The following is an 18,806-nucleotide window of genomic DNA, read 5'->3' as shown; positions in this document are numbered from 1 at the left end:
CCATCCATCCATCCATCGTTCGTTCGTTCGTTCGTTCGTTCGTTCAAATAGCAAATGCATTTGCACTCATTTGTGCGCCCATGGGTGTGCTGGTCTGAAAACGAAGTGTGTTCAGGCGCATTATTGGCACATTGCTATTCTAAGGCAACTGAAATAGACTGCGCAATATTTTTCTTGTTATTTAAAGGGCTCATTAGTAATATGAGCCTATAGGCGGGTGCACAACGCATGTACACTCTGCTTAGGGCAGCAGCACACAAACATGTCAAATATTAAAAATAAAAGGATTACAATGTAAAAGAATATTATTGTGTTCATAAAGATATGGTGGAATCCGGTCTGCTTGCGCGCTTTAACACGAGCAGATCCGTTTCCTTTCTGGAGAAGCGTTCAGTCTTTCCGCTATGGCGCGAACGCAACTGGCTTTTAAAGGGAATGGGAGATGAGACTCTGATTGGTTTATTGCACATTACGCCCAAAACACACACCCATTTTTCCCGTCATTAAACTAGCAAAAATGGATTCGGACATGACCTAAGTGCACTTGTGCCGTGTGGTTTAGATCATGTGCTTAGATTGTTAAAATAGGGTCTGTATGTCTGTCTGTCTAGGTTGCAGCCTCTGTATAATCTCTTTAAATATATTATAGTTGTATATTTGATAAAATAATCTATGTATCTATCCACAGACATCCCACCTCTCCTGAAAGTTCTGGGAGTCTCCAGCATATTGATAATTCCTGACGCCTGCAAATTATAAAACATATCCCCAAAATCGAGCGTGCGAGAGAGAAGCACTGTTTCCACTTGGTATTAAGATGGTGATGATCAGCCAAGACACATTAACATTTTCACCTGGTATTATCACACATTTCAAATATGTCTCATGTGACCACTTGCGTTCGGATGTCCTATTATATCATCTACATCACTTTCACTTTATATACTGTACATGGAGATGTTATATTGCAATGGCGATGCAACATTTTCAGTGGCCATCACTTCAATCTTCAGTGTTTCTTTCCAAAACAATTAAAAAAAAAAATGTACTGCCCCTAAACTTTTGTATATATATCCATGTGCATATATAACAGTAGTATATATGTAATACATATGGCTTTCTTTGCCTTGGACTCAATTACATTCATGGTTTTGTGTCTTTATTTTATGTGAGTGCTTAATCTTCACTGCTGAATATTTGGCTGTGTTCCCCTGTAGAGCCTGGTCATTTATTTCATGGCTCTCAGGAAAATTCTAAATGAAATGTTGAGTTGTCGTAAATGGGTTTCTTTATATAATGCAGAATTGCAGAGAGAGGCATACAGGTTTCAAAGCTCATTTAACTTTTCATAGCGTGAGAGAGTTTGTGTGAGGTGTAGAGCATTGTGATATGCATACTAATGATAAAATGCTTCAAAGTTTCACTTTCCCTTTTATCTTGGGTAGTGTTATAGAGAAGATGCTTGGAGAAATCTTTTTTTCTGTAAATGAAATACTTGGAGAATATTTTTAATGCATTTTTATGATTCTTTTTATCTTTTACTTTCTTTGTCTCTCTTCCAGATTTGGACCTTCGGTATTTCTGGAGCTGGAGTTCTTTTGAGGACTATCTGGTGTTCTGCTTTGCCTTCATGTTGTTGTGTGCTTTCATAACATTCCTCTTTCTGGACTGGGTCCTATTTGTGGAGACCCTGGGCTCTTTGGCGGTGATGTTTGAAGCCATGTTGGGCCTGCCTCAGCTGCTGCAGAACTACAACAACCGCTCCACCAGAGGCATGAGGTAAACAAAGGCCAAACTATAATTGATCATTCTTTTAGATGCTTCATTTGGGCCCTTTAATTGTTGTGTATAAAATTTTGCATTAAGGGTGTGTTCTATAGGTCTTTTAAAAATAAAAACCAGACCTGAGGCAAACCCAGTAAAATTAGACCAGATTCCGACCCGACGGCAATTTTTTTTCTAACCCGATTGGACCCGAAAGTTTGGCCTTAACTGCATTTAGATGGTTTTCTGCAAACAATCTAGCAACAGTACATTGTTTTTCCACTTGGGCGAGCACCTCCAAGTATATAAAACATAATCATAAGCATTATATTTCACCTCAAATGACAAGGAAATGTATTTTAATATTAAGAAGCAAATCCCCAAACTCATTCTCGGGAATGGCTTGGGTATTTGGTTTATGGGAAGTGAGCGCTGCTGCTACATGGACCAGTATCCTGGAGGGTTTGGTCATTTATACATGGAAGTGTGTATTGACAGAGAAGGGGTAAAATAACATTGTCATACAATTATTTAATATGCATTTGTTTTAAATAATAATATATTGTTAAACACCTGAAACTAATAGTGGAAAGTTGGCATATTTTAAAATAATTCAGATCTTCTTGGGTCCATTCGGTAAAAGCACTTTTTTTTAATTACCAGAGACCCAAGGCTCCTGATCCATATCCAAGGTAAAAGTTTTGGACCCAAACTTGCTCAGGTCTTGGGTCAGACCTCGGGTTTTCGGATCCAAGTGGACTTGTGAAGACCTTTACACTTGTAGTTTGGTTCTCTTGGTTCTTTTGTTCTAGAACCAAAAAAGAAAATGATACATTTAGTCCTGGTTCACACTATCATTTTTAACACTGACCATGAAGATAAAATAAAAATTATGTATATTTTGTAACGGATCTTACCAAACATCCAAAACATGTATGTGCTTGTTTTATGTGCGCACATATGATGGTATTTTTTTACCAGCTGAGAACTCACGAAGAGCCAAAAGGAGTCAAAACAGAGTCAGGAATTCCACCGTTGCACACAAATAAAGATCTACTTCAAGGAGATGGCGGTTTTGGCGCCTGTACCAAACTGTAATGGGTAACATCGCTCCTGCGATGAGAAGAACTAGGTATTCTTGAGCATTCTGTCCTTTTTAGGATCACATCTTCTGACATCACATCCTGTTTTTGGTTTGTTTAGATGTCTTTAGTATGTGTTGTGTTCATATTTCAGTCGAACCGTATCGCAGGTGGGTCTCGGCCTGCTTGTTTGGTGCGCACTAGGGTTTGGATGGCAGCTTTCACACGTATTTCAATGAACTGCACTAACAGAGAAATTGCACTGAAGTTAAATTTAATCAAACCAAACCTGCTAAATGTGAACACACCCTGTGGAAAATGCAAACCCAGAATGAATTGTAATAAAAATGCATTTAAAGTAATATTGACGAAATATTAGGGATGCACAATATACCATTATCATGTAATTTAGCAGCTGATATTAGAGGTATTGGTCGATATTTGATACTTAATTATACATGAAGGTGTAGATGATGACAATGGTAAATTTAATTTTTAAAAACACCAATCATTTATTAACAACTCTATCCTAAATAAATCTCAAAATGGTTATACATTTTTCACACTGTACATTGTAATGTTGTGATGCTTAAATTCACTTGTACTATTTTAAACAATTGATTTTAGTTTTCAGTGTTTTATATTTGAGTTAATTAGACAAAATAATATATATTTTTTTATATTGCCACTTATCGGCTTATCTTTCATTCAGTACTAAAATTATTTCAAGCTACTGGAAAATTGACTATTTACCCAGTATTGGTGAATATAATGAAATCCAATCTTCTTTGTGCATAGAACTTTTGCCCATGTAAAACAATCACTACAATAATGTATCTACTACCATGTATGTTTTTTTTTTTGGCAGTTTTTGGCCATTGGTTGCCATAATGTGTGTTAATGTCATCTGTGCAGGTGGAAGGAGAGAAGGTTAAATTCACACAGTAATTGTTTGCAGGATATGCCTCACTTGAGACATCCCTCATTAAAGGCACATAATGAAGATTATTAAAATTAGACAGCTAATGAGCTTGTTAATTGATGTTACAGCCCACACTGCTCAAATCCGAAGACTCCTTGGTGAAACAAAGTTGACCTTACTGGTACTTTTTGAAAAAACCTTAAAATGAGAGCAAGAGAGAATTTAGAGTAAAGCTAATATCTTTAGCCTCCAGCTACAGTCAGCATAATAATCACAATATCAGCTCCACCTTAGCTGAAGCCAGCACTTTTTTTTTCTCTTTCTTTTTTTTAAATAAAGGGAAAAAGCCCTTCATCTCATGGTCTGTTCCACAGAACCTGATGTGACACACGCTCCAGGCTCCTCTTTATGAGCCAAATTAAACATTGTGAGCACAGTTTAGGCTGAGAGAGGGAAAATGGAGGCCAATGTAAATGGTGTTTCTCCGGAAATCCATCTTTTTGTGAACACAATGAATGTGTCACCACCGTCGCGTGTAGTGTGTAATGCCTTTGCCCTTGATGTGATTTCAGTGTCTGCAGGCGTTGAGGGCCCTCGACCGATCACTGCACTGACATCTGTGTTTTTTGTACAAATGCATGTGTGAATTTATTGTTGGTGAAGCCTTTGGAATCATGGTTCAGAGTGTAATTTTGAAGTTGTCCATCAACATATATCCATGGAAGATAACTGTCACCAAGACAGTATGTCAGAGTAAATGTGCTTCTACAAACTACAATACTAGTTCCCCCTGCCAAACAAAAAAATTATTTCAGCATTTATTCATCCTGAAGTATATATGTGTCGTGCCAGATTTAACATAATTGGTTCTCGCATTTGTGATCTCTTTACAGAGCACTTTACAGAGTGCACCTCTTGATGGAAATATTTATATCCATCAGGAGGTGCATCAATTTTTGGTCAAGCTCTTGTATTGACAATGCAAGAGTCAAGCACTCTGTAAAGTCTACTCTAGCACATCCCAAAGACTTTCAATGTATTTAAGGTCTGGACTCAGTGGTGCCAATTCATGTGTGAAAATTATTCTTTATGCTCCCTCCCAACCATTCTTTCATAATTTGAGCCTGATGAATCTTGGCATTGTCGTCCTGGAATATGGCCATGATGTGTCTTCTTACATGGTTGTTTAAGAAATTAAAAGATACACACTCCATCAATTAGGGTTAGAAGAACTGTTGCCAAACATATAACCTGCTAGACACATACAGTAATAATCACTGCAATAATGATCCAGTCATCGACTCTTAAACATTTGCCTATTTAGGTCCAAACAGCAATTTTTAAAAAAAAATTGTCCGGGCACTGTATATTAGTTTACTATCATGCAATATGGTAAAAGTGTTTTAATGTCATGACATAGGATAATACAAGTACCACTAAAAAATGTGTCCTTTTTGTCCCTTAAATACACGTGAAAAGGAATGAAAATAGTTGGTGTTTAACTGCCACTAGTGTTCATTTTAGCTTAAAAGTGTGTGAATTGTATGTACCGGTATATGTTTTGGGAGTTTGTTTTCAATGAGCCTAGGTTGTAAAATGCTGTCTGTGCGAGTGTGCGCAGCATACAACTCTAGGTTGTGGAGCAGAGCTTGTGTTTGTGTTGCCTTGCCCTTGTAGAGAGAGTTTTATGAGTTTTATTGTGACAGTCTTCACTTCAGTACCTTCACCAATGACACGTGAAGTACTGTCTTTAACAAGACCAACCACCCATACCCCCCTACAGCCCTTAATATAAGTGTTGGTCCTGGGAGGGTCCAACACTGTGCCCTTGAGCCAGACATTTATTGAACCTGAAGGATTTAAATAGCCCATCTCCCCTTGCTATTTTTTTGAAAGCGCCCATCTCTCTTGTTGACCTTTTTTTCTCCTTGTTTGAATCCTGTGTCCACTTCTGCTGCTGTTTAAATTCATGTGTTCATTTCTGGTGGAAACACAGATGTACAGTAGCAGCGTGTGTGTCAGCCTGTGACTGACATTAATGGACCAGGTACCCAGCGGCTGTCAGGGTTTTGCCCTGGCAGTCTTGTCTGTGTTGTCTTGGTTTCATGTTTCTATGTTTGTCTTGTGTTTGAGCACATGGCTCTGTCTTGGTCTGTGTTTGCCATGTGCTCCTCATGTCCCGCCTCCTTGTTTCCTGTTACCACGCCCCCTTGTTTTGCCCCCGTTTCACTAATTGTGCTCACCTGATCCTCATGTGCTCTGGTCCCTATATTGTGCCTCTTTCCCTCATGTCTTTGTTGGTTTGGTTTGTGTATGTGCTTTATGGTGTTTTCTAGTTTGTGTTCTGGAAATTATGTTAGCACTTAATCTTTCTGGTATCAGAGTATCCTTAATTGTTGCTTTTTTGTTTTTCTGTCTTTGGTTTGCTTAGCTTTTGCTTTTGTTCTTTATAATCTAGTTTGAGTTCTCTTGTTTTAGAGTTTTAATTTTAAATTTAAATTAAATTTTTCAGTTCTTATTTCCCTGTCTAGTGGAAGACTTGCTTTTCTCTTGCAATTCCAGTTTTGGTCTTAGATCTTTTGTTTTACATTTCTCATTAGTTTGGATTTGTTATATTTATTTCTCTACTTTAGTTTCTCTAGTATCTTATCAGGTTTATTTTGGTTCTCTTAACTGTTACTATATCTTGTCTCTCTTGTCTTGAGTCGTCTTGTGTGTTCCTGCCCTGAGTCCCCTGGCCACTGACTCTTAACTGCCTGACTGGTGCAGCTATCTAGCTCCTGTTTCAAGCCTCTGGGTCTGTGAGCCTCTACCTGGTGGCAAGACCGGTGCAACATCTGAGATCTACATCAAGCTCCGAGTCCCTTGTGTTCCTGTCTGGTCTTTGCTTTGGAGCTGCCTCTATTGCACTCGCCTCATTGCCATCTTACTGACGGTCTCAGTGGTCATCCGTCCTGCCCGTTGTAGTGTCGTCTGCCCTGCCCTACTGTTTGAACTGTGGTTCACGCTTCACTCTCTCCCTGCTCTCTTCAGTCTTGTTAATAAAACCCCTTGTCTGCTCATTTGCGTCTGGGTCCTATCTCTTGCCAAATTGTGACAGTGGCACGCTGACTCCCCTCTCCCATGAGCCTTTGCCCCATTTTACAACTTGTAAAAGGCCCTCATAAATCTTGACAGTGGCTTTTTTTGTGAGTTCACATTTGTATTTTTACTGAAATTGATTCCTAATCTTTTTCATTTTAGATTTTGGACCCTGAGGGAACTGTTTATGTGATCAAAAGGAGCTCATCCTATTTTATCTGATGTTATCCCTCACACTATGTGTGTTTGACAACCATATTCAGTGTAAATTATATTATGAATATATCATATTTAGCTTTGGGGTGGACTGTTTGATAATGGTTTTAATTATTGAGATAATGACCCAGCGGACATTAACTCTCACCTTGCGAACCCTCTTTTCTCTTACAGATTAACACTCATTATCCTTGTTTTAAAACATCTCGTCTGATGCAAGCAAAGACCTCAGATACAGGTTGTATAGGGACGTGAACGATAACTATAAAGTTTTAATAATCATTCTAATTCTAAGAGAAAAGGGAAGTACACACCACAACTATAACAAATATAGAGGAATGATATCATTGGAATCACATTCAGGACAATTGTTTCATGCTGATGTACGATAAAAAGATTGATAGCCAATCGGAATCCATACAACTTTACAATGAAATCAAAAGGGACAGTTCTTGTTTTTTTTTATGGAATATTGCAGTGTTTATTATAAATTATTTATCCATGCACATCATTCTTTAAATTCATGTGCCCTCGTAATCTTTCATCAAAATTGTATCCCCTCCCTCTTGCAACTATTTCTTCTCATCTTTTCTCCGATGACGTGTTTATGGGCCGAGTTATCACTCACACGAGATCACATCAATAGCAAACAACAATGATCCAACAATCCAGTCAATTCCAGACAAAAATAAAGTCCCGCCCTACATTTTTTCTTGTTTGAGAAGCCGTTTCACTCGCATATACATCATAATAGGGAAGAAAAGACTATCACAACTTCCATTCCATGCTGACTTTAAACAGCTTAAGCATTTAAAGTAGTAGATGACATAAACAAAACATTATCATCTTTCATATGGACGTTAACATAGTTATCTTTATTGTTTGAATTTCATTTTATAAGTCTTAACTATACTCAGATCACAAACAAGAATCACACTGCTGTCACTGTCTTTCACCTGCTGTCTCTCACCTGATATCTCTCACTTCTCCCAGTTCAGACGCCTCCACACAAGCTCTAAAACATTTTTTAAAAAGTTAACCAAAAAAGTTTGAGCCACTCAGCTCTAATGTCGGCTGAAACCAGTTTCTGGGGTTTGGGCTCCATGCTAAGTCGAGAGCGTAGTTAGCATCAGGGCCCTGCTGTGTTGATGAAGCCAAGTGCACTGTAATCTGTCTCCCTAACAAGCAGGGACACGCAGCCAGATTCTCCCATGAGACCGAGCTTCGCCATGGGCCTCGCTGCTCACACAGAGTCCTGATCGGCCCTGATTACCCCTGGGAGTTTCACGCTCATAGGAAACGTTTCCCGTGTTTATAAAAATAAGGAAGCAGTGGATTTAACTTAGCTGTACTGGGTATCTGGGGAACGGAAAGTGTCCTCGCTATCATAGATTCTGTTTTGTTGTGGCTACTGTTATGACAACTGGTGGGAGCTATTTGTCTTTCTGTGGTCTGTTTGTGCATGTGATCTATATGCTTCAAATGCTGCTCAGCAAAACACCCAGGTGGCAAAAATTCATTTATCAAAGGAAGCGGAGCAACATCCATGAAAATGGACACAAGCAGAGTGGAAGAAATGCTTTATTAACCTTAAACAAGTCAACAATACTGAGGGAACCTGTTTCTTTTTCTTATTTGCCAACAAGAACATGACCTATACTGTTGTTTGAATGGAGAGTACTGCTACAAAGTATACATTTGTATATTTGTAGCCTATATTGTATACTTACTGTTGTTAAAAAATATGTGAAACAGTTTGCATTATGTAAGGAATAAGTGATGACGGGCCATTGAATTATTAGAAAATAATGCATACCTGAGGTGGTAATGCAGCCACGAAGCAGAGTGTGCATTATTTTTCTAATTATTGAATAATTAATTTATTGGACTTTTAATCCTTTTTGGTGCAAAAAGTGTTTTTGGTAATCTGATCAAATTAGTCAAGATGGAGATGTTATAAAATCATTGTATACTGGTTGTTCTGGTAATGCGTATAACACTGTATAATAATGCTTTTTTTTCTTGTACATATTTGAATTTAATTTAATTACCCACATTGGCGTATTTTTCTTTACCTATATATTCAATTATTTTAAGCATTTAATGTATAATCTCCAAAAAAAATAGTATTATCTTACACAGTTTCGCTTTGCAAGTATATTTAGGATTGTTTTAGAATGTATTTTGATCATTTCACTGCAAAATGGAATTAATTTTTGTGGCAGTGTACACTAGTTCAAAAGTGTGAACTATACACACTTTTTTTTTTTTGTCAGTAAGATTTTTTTAATGTTTTTCAAAGAGGTCTCTTATGTTCACCAAGGCTGCATTTATTTGATTAAAAATACAGTAAACCCCATAAGTGTGAAATAGTATTACAATTTAAATAGCTATTTTCTATTTTATACATTTTAAAATGTCATTTATTTCTGTGATGGCAAAGCTGGATTTTCAGTATCATTACTCCAATCTTCAGTGTCACGTGATCCTTCAGAAATCATTCTGATGTTAATTTGCTGCTCGAGAAACATTTCTTCTTATTATTAATGTCGAAAACAGTTTTTGCTGCTCAATACTTTTGTGGAAACTGTTGAAAAAATCAGGATTCTTTGATGAATAGGAATCTGAAAAGAGCAGAAATTATTTGAAAAGAAATTTACCAAATTTATGAATGTCTTTGTCACTTTTGATCAATTTAACGCATCCTTGCAAAATAAACAAACAAAAACATCGTATTGACCCCAAGCTATCCCTTTAAATATGCCCTTTAATGATATCAAAATGTATCTTAATAAATCTTAACTAAATAAATAAATCGTGATTGACTTTCTGAAACCTGAAAGTGATGGTTCACCTCAGCACATATTAACAAGGTATGTTTTGACACACTTCGATCTTTGAGTTGCTATCGCTTAGAGGCACGCAAGCATACAGACCTCTGTCAGTAGAGTTGTTGCCCTCACAGTTGTTGGCTGTCATGTCTGGGTTAATTAGAGAAGAAAAAGCCAGTGGAGTGAATCCCCACCCGACCCAAGATGAGCGGAGGTACGCCGGCTTCCAGCACAGTCCCCATTGATCAGACTGAGCCTTGTGATTGAATTAGATGAGCCGCTAGCAGCCACGGCTTGCCAGGACCAGTACCGCAACAGAATTATTCACATTCCCTCCAGGGCAAAGCACAGCAGAGTAAGGGAGGAGACGAAAAAGCAAAATTAAAGAGAGCAGAGTGCCGGCATTCTGGAGGGAAAGACAAACAAGGGAAAGAGGAAACCATCAGTTTTTCCAGCTGACGTATCTTTGTATGACATTAGCATTGCTCTTAATTGGTTTGTGTATACAGAAATAGAAATATATCACAGGGGACATTATAATGTCCAACTGAATTGATTTAAAGGCTGCTGGAACACTCCATTTCCATCCAGAGCACATCGCAGCTGTGCTGTATGTATTTCTAGATTGTTTTGTTTGTAAGACAGTGATCTGTGTGAGCTTGTTTGTTAGCCATATGGTAGAGAAACATAATTCAATTCTAGGGTTTTAATGTCTCCCATCACTTTATCTTTCTCTTGGAGGTTTTTCTGTCTTTTTTTCCTTTTGTGTGGTGGAGACTGATCTCTTTTAGAAAGTGTGCATACTCTCCTGTGTTTGAGCCGGATGGATCGATCTACATACATATTTCATTTTCTTTCTTCTTTTTTTTTTTTCTCTCTCACCAGCCTTTTGAATTCACTGGCCAAAGTTTTGCCGAGCCCACTTTTCCTTTCTCTGACGGATTCTCAAGGTTTTGTTTTCCGCTTGTCTTTTTCTTTCCATGGGTGAAGAGCAGGACTAGTTTAATCAGCTCTCTTCACTCCATTTGTGAACATTTGTACTGAGTGGGGGTTTTCTCTCCCTTCTCTCTTTCAGAGGCTTCTCGCTGGTCACGGTTTATCCCTCCATCGATGTAAACTCAGTAGAGAGAAACTGGAGAGACTGCAGAAGGAAGAGGAAGGATCTATCTGTCTATCGTCTGTCTAACATTCTGTCTATTCATCTATCTGTCTGTCTATATCTATGTCGTTCATTCTATGTATCATTCTATCATTTTGTCTCTATTGCTGCTTTCTATCGTTCTATGTATCATTCCATCATTCTGGCGTTCTAGCTATTGTTCTGTCTTTCTACTGTTCTATCTATATTGTTCTACCATTCTTTTGTTCTATAGTTTTATCTATCATTCTAATGTTATATCATTTTAATTTTTTTCTGTCATTCCATCATTCTATTTTTTTGTCTATTTTACAGTGTCCTTGTTACATTACATGTAGTTCTGTAGTAATAACTATGAATTATGCATAATTACATGCAACCAACCCTAATTGCATTGTATTGTATCCTAACCCTAACCCTATTGTATTGTTCTATCACTCGATCTGTTTATCATTCTATATATACTGTAGTTCTGTCATATAGTTCTATCTTTTGTTCTAAATATTGTTCTATAATTGTCATTCTGCATGTCTATCATTCCATGTATCATTTCTATAGTTGCATCATTCTCATTCTGTCTTTCTTTCCATTGTTCTATCATTCTACATATCATTCTGTCCATCTGTTGTTCTAGCTAAAACAAATTATATCATTCTATCTGTCATTTTATTCTATCATCCTATCCTTCTTTCTGTTGTTCTATCTAACATTCTTTCCCCTTCCCTGTCTGTCTGATCTTCTTTAATTCTATCTGTCAATCTATGAATTTAACATTGTCTACTATTTGGATCTTTCTTTCTTTCTTTCTTTCCTTCCTTCCTTTCGGCGTAGGGATGAGAGTGTCAGGTTGAAGAGGATCAATTGAAGGCTTGTCAGGGTTGAGTGCAGGGCTGTTCAGTGTGGATGGGAGTGCTGTAACCGTGGCCTCAGTTCTCCTAATCAATGCAATAATCACTTCTACCTCTCTCACAGGCCCTGAAGCGCTGCTCGCTGTTTGCAGAGCATTTCTTTCATCTGCTGTCAATCCGCAAAGTGCTCGGAGGGGAAGGAGAGCGGGGGGAAAGATAGCGGTTTGTTTTTGTGAACGAGAAAGAGCGTGTTTGTCTTAGAATGAATGTTTGGGAACAATTAGATGAGTTTCTATTGTTTTTCTATAAGGTTTTTATTGTGTGGCACCACTGCCATCAGTGCTCTTGTACAGATGACCCAACCTTACTTAATTACCTCATTAATGTTTCATCACCATTAATGATGTTTGAGAATGGTCTCTAGAGTAAACTAATGTAGAAGACAAATGAAGGAGGAGAAAAGAGTGGGGTGTAACTTTGAGATCGGATACAGAAGACACGTTTTCTCTCAAAGCACTTTAAACGGGACATTTTAATGGAGATTTTCATCTATGAAAAGTTCCATTTCATGTAAAGTATTAGTATAACTTTCAGGATACATAGCCTTTTCCAGTTCATCATCATTTTCACAACCACATCACATAGTACTTTTTAGTTCGCACCAACTATGAGTTGAAATAAACTATGAAATAAAATGTAAGGAAGTGTCTATAAAAGGTCGTTTTAGCACTGGATTTCACACTAATTAACTGATTAGCAGATGTTCCTTCATCCTCATTCACAATCTTCCTGTGATACCAAAACAATGCACAAAAAAAATAAAATAAGGAAGAACATAGTTAATATCATGTCTAGATGGCTGGGTTTGTATCATCAAGTAGACAAGTTGGAAGAATGTTCAATTTCATTAGTTGTCTGCTTCTGCTGCCTCACATTGTGTAAAAGACACATTTCTATTGTGGGGATGACCGACAGGAGCACAAGAAGTTCAAATTCTCATCCCTCTCCATCTGTGACTGCTGATGTATAGTCTGTGCTCATCTTTAGACCACTTTTCTCTCTTTAAGCTTGAATGAAAAGAATGAACTCATTCAGCATAAATACCGCTGAGAACGCAGCGTCCCTCTTTGCCCGAGAACACTTTAGCTGATTCCTGGAAGTTTTCAAAGATGAACTTTTCTCTGCTTTTCAAAAAGAAAGGAGGATTGACATTTACAAAATATTACAAAATTATACAAAATAATCCCCCAAGCTTCCTGCAGGTGGTTCGGTCCTTCTCTGACTAATAAAGAGCAGGTTATGTCCCAGGATGCACTGTTCCTCCTGTCGCTTAACCTCACACAGTCAAATTGACATTTGTAGAATGTAAATTCTTCAGCATAAATTGCACAAATGGATCTATTTTTAGATTTTATGAGCTGTTATGTACCAGAAGTTAGACCATTGGACTCTACGTGTTACCTCGCCTCTTCACAATTTAATATTTTATATGAAATAATTGCATCCTCAGATTCTTTAGTGTAGTCCCATTGGACTCAATTGCACAAGACTTCAGAGACTTGCAAATGTGTGAGATATACAGATGTACGACTTTATCAAGTGGGAGGACAGAACATTGTACGATGCATTAGTTTGATGTATTGGTGACGCCTTTAAAAGGTTTCGAATTAGGTTAATTTATCAGAACTTTATAGCTGAGTGGGAATCTTTCCAACTGCTGAGACTTTTTATATTTCTGAATGCTTCAGTAAAATGTTCTCTTTCTTTGTCTCTCTCCCTCTTTTTCAGCATAAAGATGGTGCTCCTGTGGACCGCTGGTGACATCTTTAAGACCACGTATTTTGTGATCAATGAAAGCCCCACTCAGTTCTTGGTCTGTGGTGCGGTACAGATCTTAATTGACATTGCCATTCTGCTCCAGGTGGGCTTCTACGGCCAGGACACGAGAATCAAACTGGGCTGAACTCACTACAATAACGATGGTCATCAACACCTAAACAAGGGCATACTACATGCTGCATACCTACAAAACTACACGCTCTTACTTTTTCAGTATTTCCTTTGTACAAATACACAGTGGGGTTCAAAAGTCTGAGACTACTATGAAAATATTTCTATTCTGCTTTTCTTTTATTTAATATAACTTACTAAATTAATAATGATATTAAATCATATATTTATATATCATTTTAATTACTTATTAAAAATGCTTTATTATAGCATGACAATTAAAGTAAAAAGTTCAATTGAAAAATGTTAATGATTTATTAGGGGAAATAAATCGGACCTTTTGTCATAAATTAGTGGCCTAGAAATAAAGCAAAATTTGTAATTGTTTTGTATTAGTTTTGTCATGATGTATTTTTAATTGTATTCAAAATCCTAAAAAAAATATATATATATATATTTAGCTTTAATTTTGATTTTGGATCCCAGATTTTCATTTTGGCCTTGGTCTTTTAAACCCCACTGCGTATTTATATTTGTATTTATTATATTTTTCATAAGAGTTCAGGTTTTTTTCTCTCTCTTTTCAAGTTATTTTACGTCTTACCAAACAACAGGTCTGTTCAAAGAAGAGTGAACAGGCCTTAAATGAACCTGCTGAACATCTTAAAATTTAAAAAACAAACATTTAACTAATCCAGTCTACACATTGGGTCTCATTCATGAAACATTCGTAAATATACGAGTAAATATGTGAGTGATTTGCGCGTAAAGAGACCTTCCCGAAAACTCTTCTCCTGATTCACAAATACTTCATAAACGTCAGATGTGATAGTGAAATGTGTGTGTGTGTGTTAATGAATTCCAATCAGTCGTAAATGGGACGCGCGTGCACGCTCATTCCCAATTACCATAAATCCTGCCCATTAAATCCGACTGACAACTATATATGGGCATCATATTATGACACCAAACGAAGGATTTCAACATGTCTTCTCAAAAGCGAATGAAAAAGAAAAATTTCTTGGATGCAGAAATTTAAGTTTTATTATCAGAAGTTCATTCAAAACGCCACATTTTATTTTCAAGCGTACATAGTAATCTTGGCAAGTAAGTCTGCGCGGTCTCTGAAAATACGCCTTTTGCGCAGCGCTCTATCTGCGCTCTATCTATTAGTTTGCCCAGCCCTATTGAAAGCAATTAATTATTTGATTAAAGTGTTCCGTTTGCAGATGCTATTACTGGCTCTCATAATAAAAGTAAAAAGAAAAACCGTATGTAATTACTATATGTAATATTTTTTCACAATGCTGTGTAAATATGTACCCGATTAAGGTGAATTAAAATGCAGCCTTATTAATGAGCAAAACGTTCGGATGTTAAACGCACTATTTACGCGTGGCTGGGAGCAGGTGTAGATTTCTTTCGTACCAACTAACATTTGGAAAATACGAACATTTAAATGAATCCAAAGATTTACGCCAGAACCACACGATTTACACAAAAATTCTTTATACTCGTGTTTCATGAATGAGGCCCATTCACTCCAACCTGACAAATTAATCTTTCAACCTTTCACTTTATTTTTATAGAATTTGTCTTTTTGCTAGCTTTTGTGAGAGCCAATATGCTCTTAGTGCAATGAAATTGCTTGGAAATGCATGTGCCAAATGCATCTGCTAGAAACTGAACTCAAACTGCTAGCTCATTTGTCAACCATTTGTGGTCCTTTTTCATTTTAGAGCACTTAAATGATTGTTACTTGCATAGTTGCACACAAAAATCCATATTTTAAGCAGCAGATTAATGTTAGACATTTAAACCTGATCCTTTGAGTCAAAACCAGTTGCTGATGAATGATTTTATTACCAAACTTTAATTACCTAACTGTATCAGTGGAACAGCATGAGGGTATACCATAAATATATAATGGACAACTGATTTATCACGTATGATTGCATTGCAAACAAGAAAAACAGATGGATTTGTTCTGTTTAATTATCACAGATCGATAGCCAAGTCATTTTGCTAAAGGATCACTTTACTATTGCTGCCAGCATTTTGCAAATGCAATATTGTTTTTACCCAAAGTTTTTGACTCAGAAAGTAGAATGGTAATGCGTAATGGTCCAGAGGAAAACCAGTTCATCGTAACCACACAAAGCCAATGATGGACAATTTTTGAGCCATCTTGGGTTGATAGTCTGCTATGTCCTGTAAAGATGGCAATGATTAATTCTCCACATGACCACAACCAGTCATATACTGTATTGTCCATGTTTATCCTGCACATCACGCCAAGATGAAGAGCAGTCTGCCCGCAAATAATTGACATTTGGACTGTTTTTATATGGGAGTTGATGGGACTAGTGAAAAAAAACTGCTGCTGCAGTTGATCAGCTATGAGGAGTCTTCGTCATAAAAGAGTTCCACTCTATTAAGTTACCGTTCACATCAGCACTGAGTTATGTATTTATCACTGCAAGGAAAAGGTCACTATAACTTTAAATCCCACTATAGCGCCAGGCTACTCAGGGAGGACTACAGATGTGGCCTTAAAAAAGCACTTTCCAATTCCATCTCAGTTTTGGCTCTCTTTCTACCTCCCGGCCCATATTTCACTGTAGGGATTTTGACACTGCGATAGACTGATTAAGCCTGGTGGCTCCTTTGGCATTAGTCGAACGTCAAAGTTTAGCCATTGGTTATTACAGATGGTCACAAAGCCACTGCCTCTCAGCTGTTTCGTCCCTACATGGGGAGGTTTTTTGGCTTTAGTTCTCATTGTGGTGAGACTTTGTTTGCAGTAAATCTTTGTTCTGTTGTGCTGTTAATCACTGCATCAACATATCTCACCCCAGCTAAGGTCAAAGCCACTAACACATTCATTCACAGGAAAATACAGATAGATTGTATTATTGCAATTCTGTGCAATATTATTAGTGTTTAGAATGTACTTTTGTACATTTTAAGTTAAGATGGCCTCTTGGATAATGTACACTACCATTCAAACGTGTTTTTTTTTTTTTAATTAAGGATACCTATACATTAAAATTGATCAGGTAAAGAAAGTAAAGTTACTTTCTTTTGAAGTTTATGTTAATCAAAGAATCTTGAAAAAAAAATGTATTGTGGAAATGGATTTTTCCACCAAAATAGTAAGCAGCTGATAATAAATAAGATGATAATAAGAAATGTTTTTTGAGCAGCAAATCAGCATACAAATAATTTCTGAGGGAAATGTCTCCTGAAAATTCAGCTTTGCCATCGCATGAATAAATTGCATTTTAATATGTATTAAAGTCCCCCTGTAGTCAATAATTGTATCCCTTAAAACTCATCTTTGATAACCAAAATGACATATTTGTGTTTTTACCTTGAAAAGAATTTTCTTCATGCCTTAAAATAACTTGAATGTAACTCTACACCCTTGCCTTATTTAGTATATGCGGTTCTATTTATATGCAAATTAGCCCTGCCTCCACTCACTCACACCAGTTCAGAGATCCACTTGTTGACGATCACGCGTTGTCGTGATCGGTTACAAGGTAGTTTGTGACGTCAGAAACACCAGCGATTTCAACCCGCGATTTTGAGACTGTCTTTGGTTCACTGTTGTTTTAAAGAGAAAATACTCAGCAATGGTGTTGACTTATGAATTTGCACATGGATTATCTTAAAGCATATTAAAAACACCACATAAACAAATAAACAACATTAAAAGCTTTATTTTCACCACAGGGGGACTTTAAAATAAAAAACAGTTATTTTAAATTGTAATATTATTTCACAATACCAACCCCCAAACTTTTGAACGGTAGTGTACACAATTTTTGTCCAATCAAATTGTCCCATCTCACACCAATACACTCCTCATGACAAAAGTTTAATTGATCAGAGGTTGTGAGATTTTGTTTTTGAGTTCATATATGTATTTCTCAATTTTGAGAGCTGACTTTTTTAGTTTGAGATATCTTATGAAACTCTAGTGTGAGGTTGATCTTTTTCGCTGTCTACGAGAACTAACTCAGATATGAGAGATTTTCTTTGCTCTTTCTTTCTTTTGGGCCAACTCGTTTAACCATTCTGAACCTCTAAAAATCTTGCTGTAAAAAAAATGGTTGTTATATCCAAAGACATTCTTGTTATGTTCAATAATCACACATATGTTTCTATTGTGTCTTATTTTTTCCAATTTTCATTGTTTTGTTAGTTGCACATGACTGGTACAGTAAATAGCTTTGCCAAGCTTTGTAATTCTCTCATCATCAGTGAGGAAACCACACTGATGAGCAAGATAACGGTCTATTATGTGTTTAATGTTGTGTGATAATGACCATTTAATGTTGCCTTAATGGTCTGAACATTTTTGGCATTCGTGTCAAAAAGGTGCCTTAAAAAGTGACATGACAAGATCATCTTTTACCTGTCATTATGAATATGGTTAATGGACATAATTATTCCTTTTTCAGGATACTATAACATATGCACCCTTGATTATGGCATTTTGTATGTATGAAAAAATGGGGTTGGGACTGAGTCCAGGGTGGGAATTTCATGGGGGGATGGAGTTCCAGTTCAAAATGTAGAGAATTTTCATCTTTTATCCGCGTAATAGCCTCCAAATGCTATGCAAAAAAATACATAAATAATGGGATTTTTTCTGCATTTATAGCTTAAAAATAAAAATAAAATATGTTCCCAATGGGTCTTGGCCATTTTCACCACTATCATTTCCTTGGACCTGCAAATACTATCCTGTTGCATCTCGATGAACCCACAATGTCAGCATGTTATGTAACAATTGCTTGTTGAATGATTTTTTTTATTTTATTTGTATTTGCAAAGCTGCGGCAACATACTTGATTTAATAGCATCTGATGCATGATTGCACATTTTAAATTACATGTAAATTGCTTGTGTGACCAGTGTAGTGGGGTGTAAAATTAAAAAAACAAGTTCCATCCTTTTCTGATT

At 36.8% G+C, this 18,806-nt stretch overlaps 1 protein-coding gene across 3 annotated transcripts in view; it reads left to right on the top strand.

Annotated features, from left to right (window-relative positions):
* Positions 1–18,481, top strand: part of LOC307159798 (solute carrier family 66 member 2) — a 45,439-nt gene extending 26,958 nt beyond the window's left edge. For 2 of the 3 annotated variants that reach the window (XM_079873414.1, XM_079873415.1), the window contains exons 4-5: positions 1,563–1,779; positions 13,671–18,481. In XM_079873414.1, coding sequence (XP_079729540.1) covers positions 1,563–1,779; positions 13,671–13,845 — 392 coding nt within the window. In that variant the 3' untranslated portion in view covers positions 13,846–18,481. Of the gene's footprint in view, positions 1–1,562; positions 1,780–6,473; positions 6,835–13,670 lie in introns of those variants that run through there. The other variant, XM_079873416.1, reaches the window with a different exon arrangement.
* The last annotated feature ends 325 nt before the right edge of the window (positions 18,482–18,806 follow it).

This window comes from Squalius cephalus, assembly GCF_949319135.1.
Source record: "Squalius cephalus genome assembly, chromosome: 6".
NCBI lineage: Eukaryota > Metazoa > Chordata > Actinopteri > Cypriniformes > Leuciscidae > Squalius > Squalius cephalus.
The sequence above is the reverse complement of the archived record's forward strand: the minus strand, read 5'-3'. Positions and strand labels throughout refer to the sequence as shown.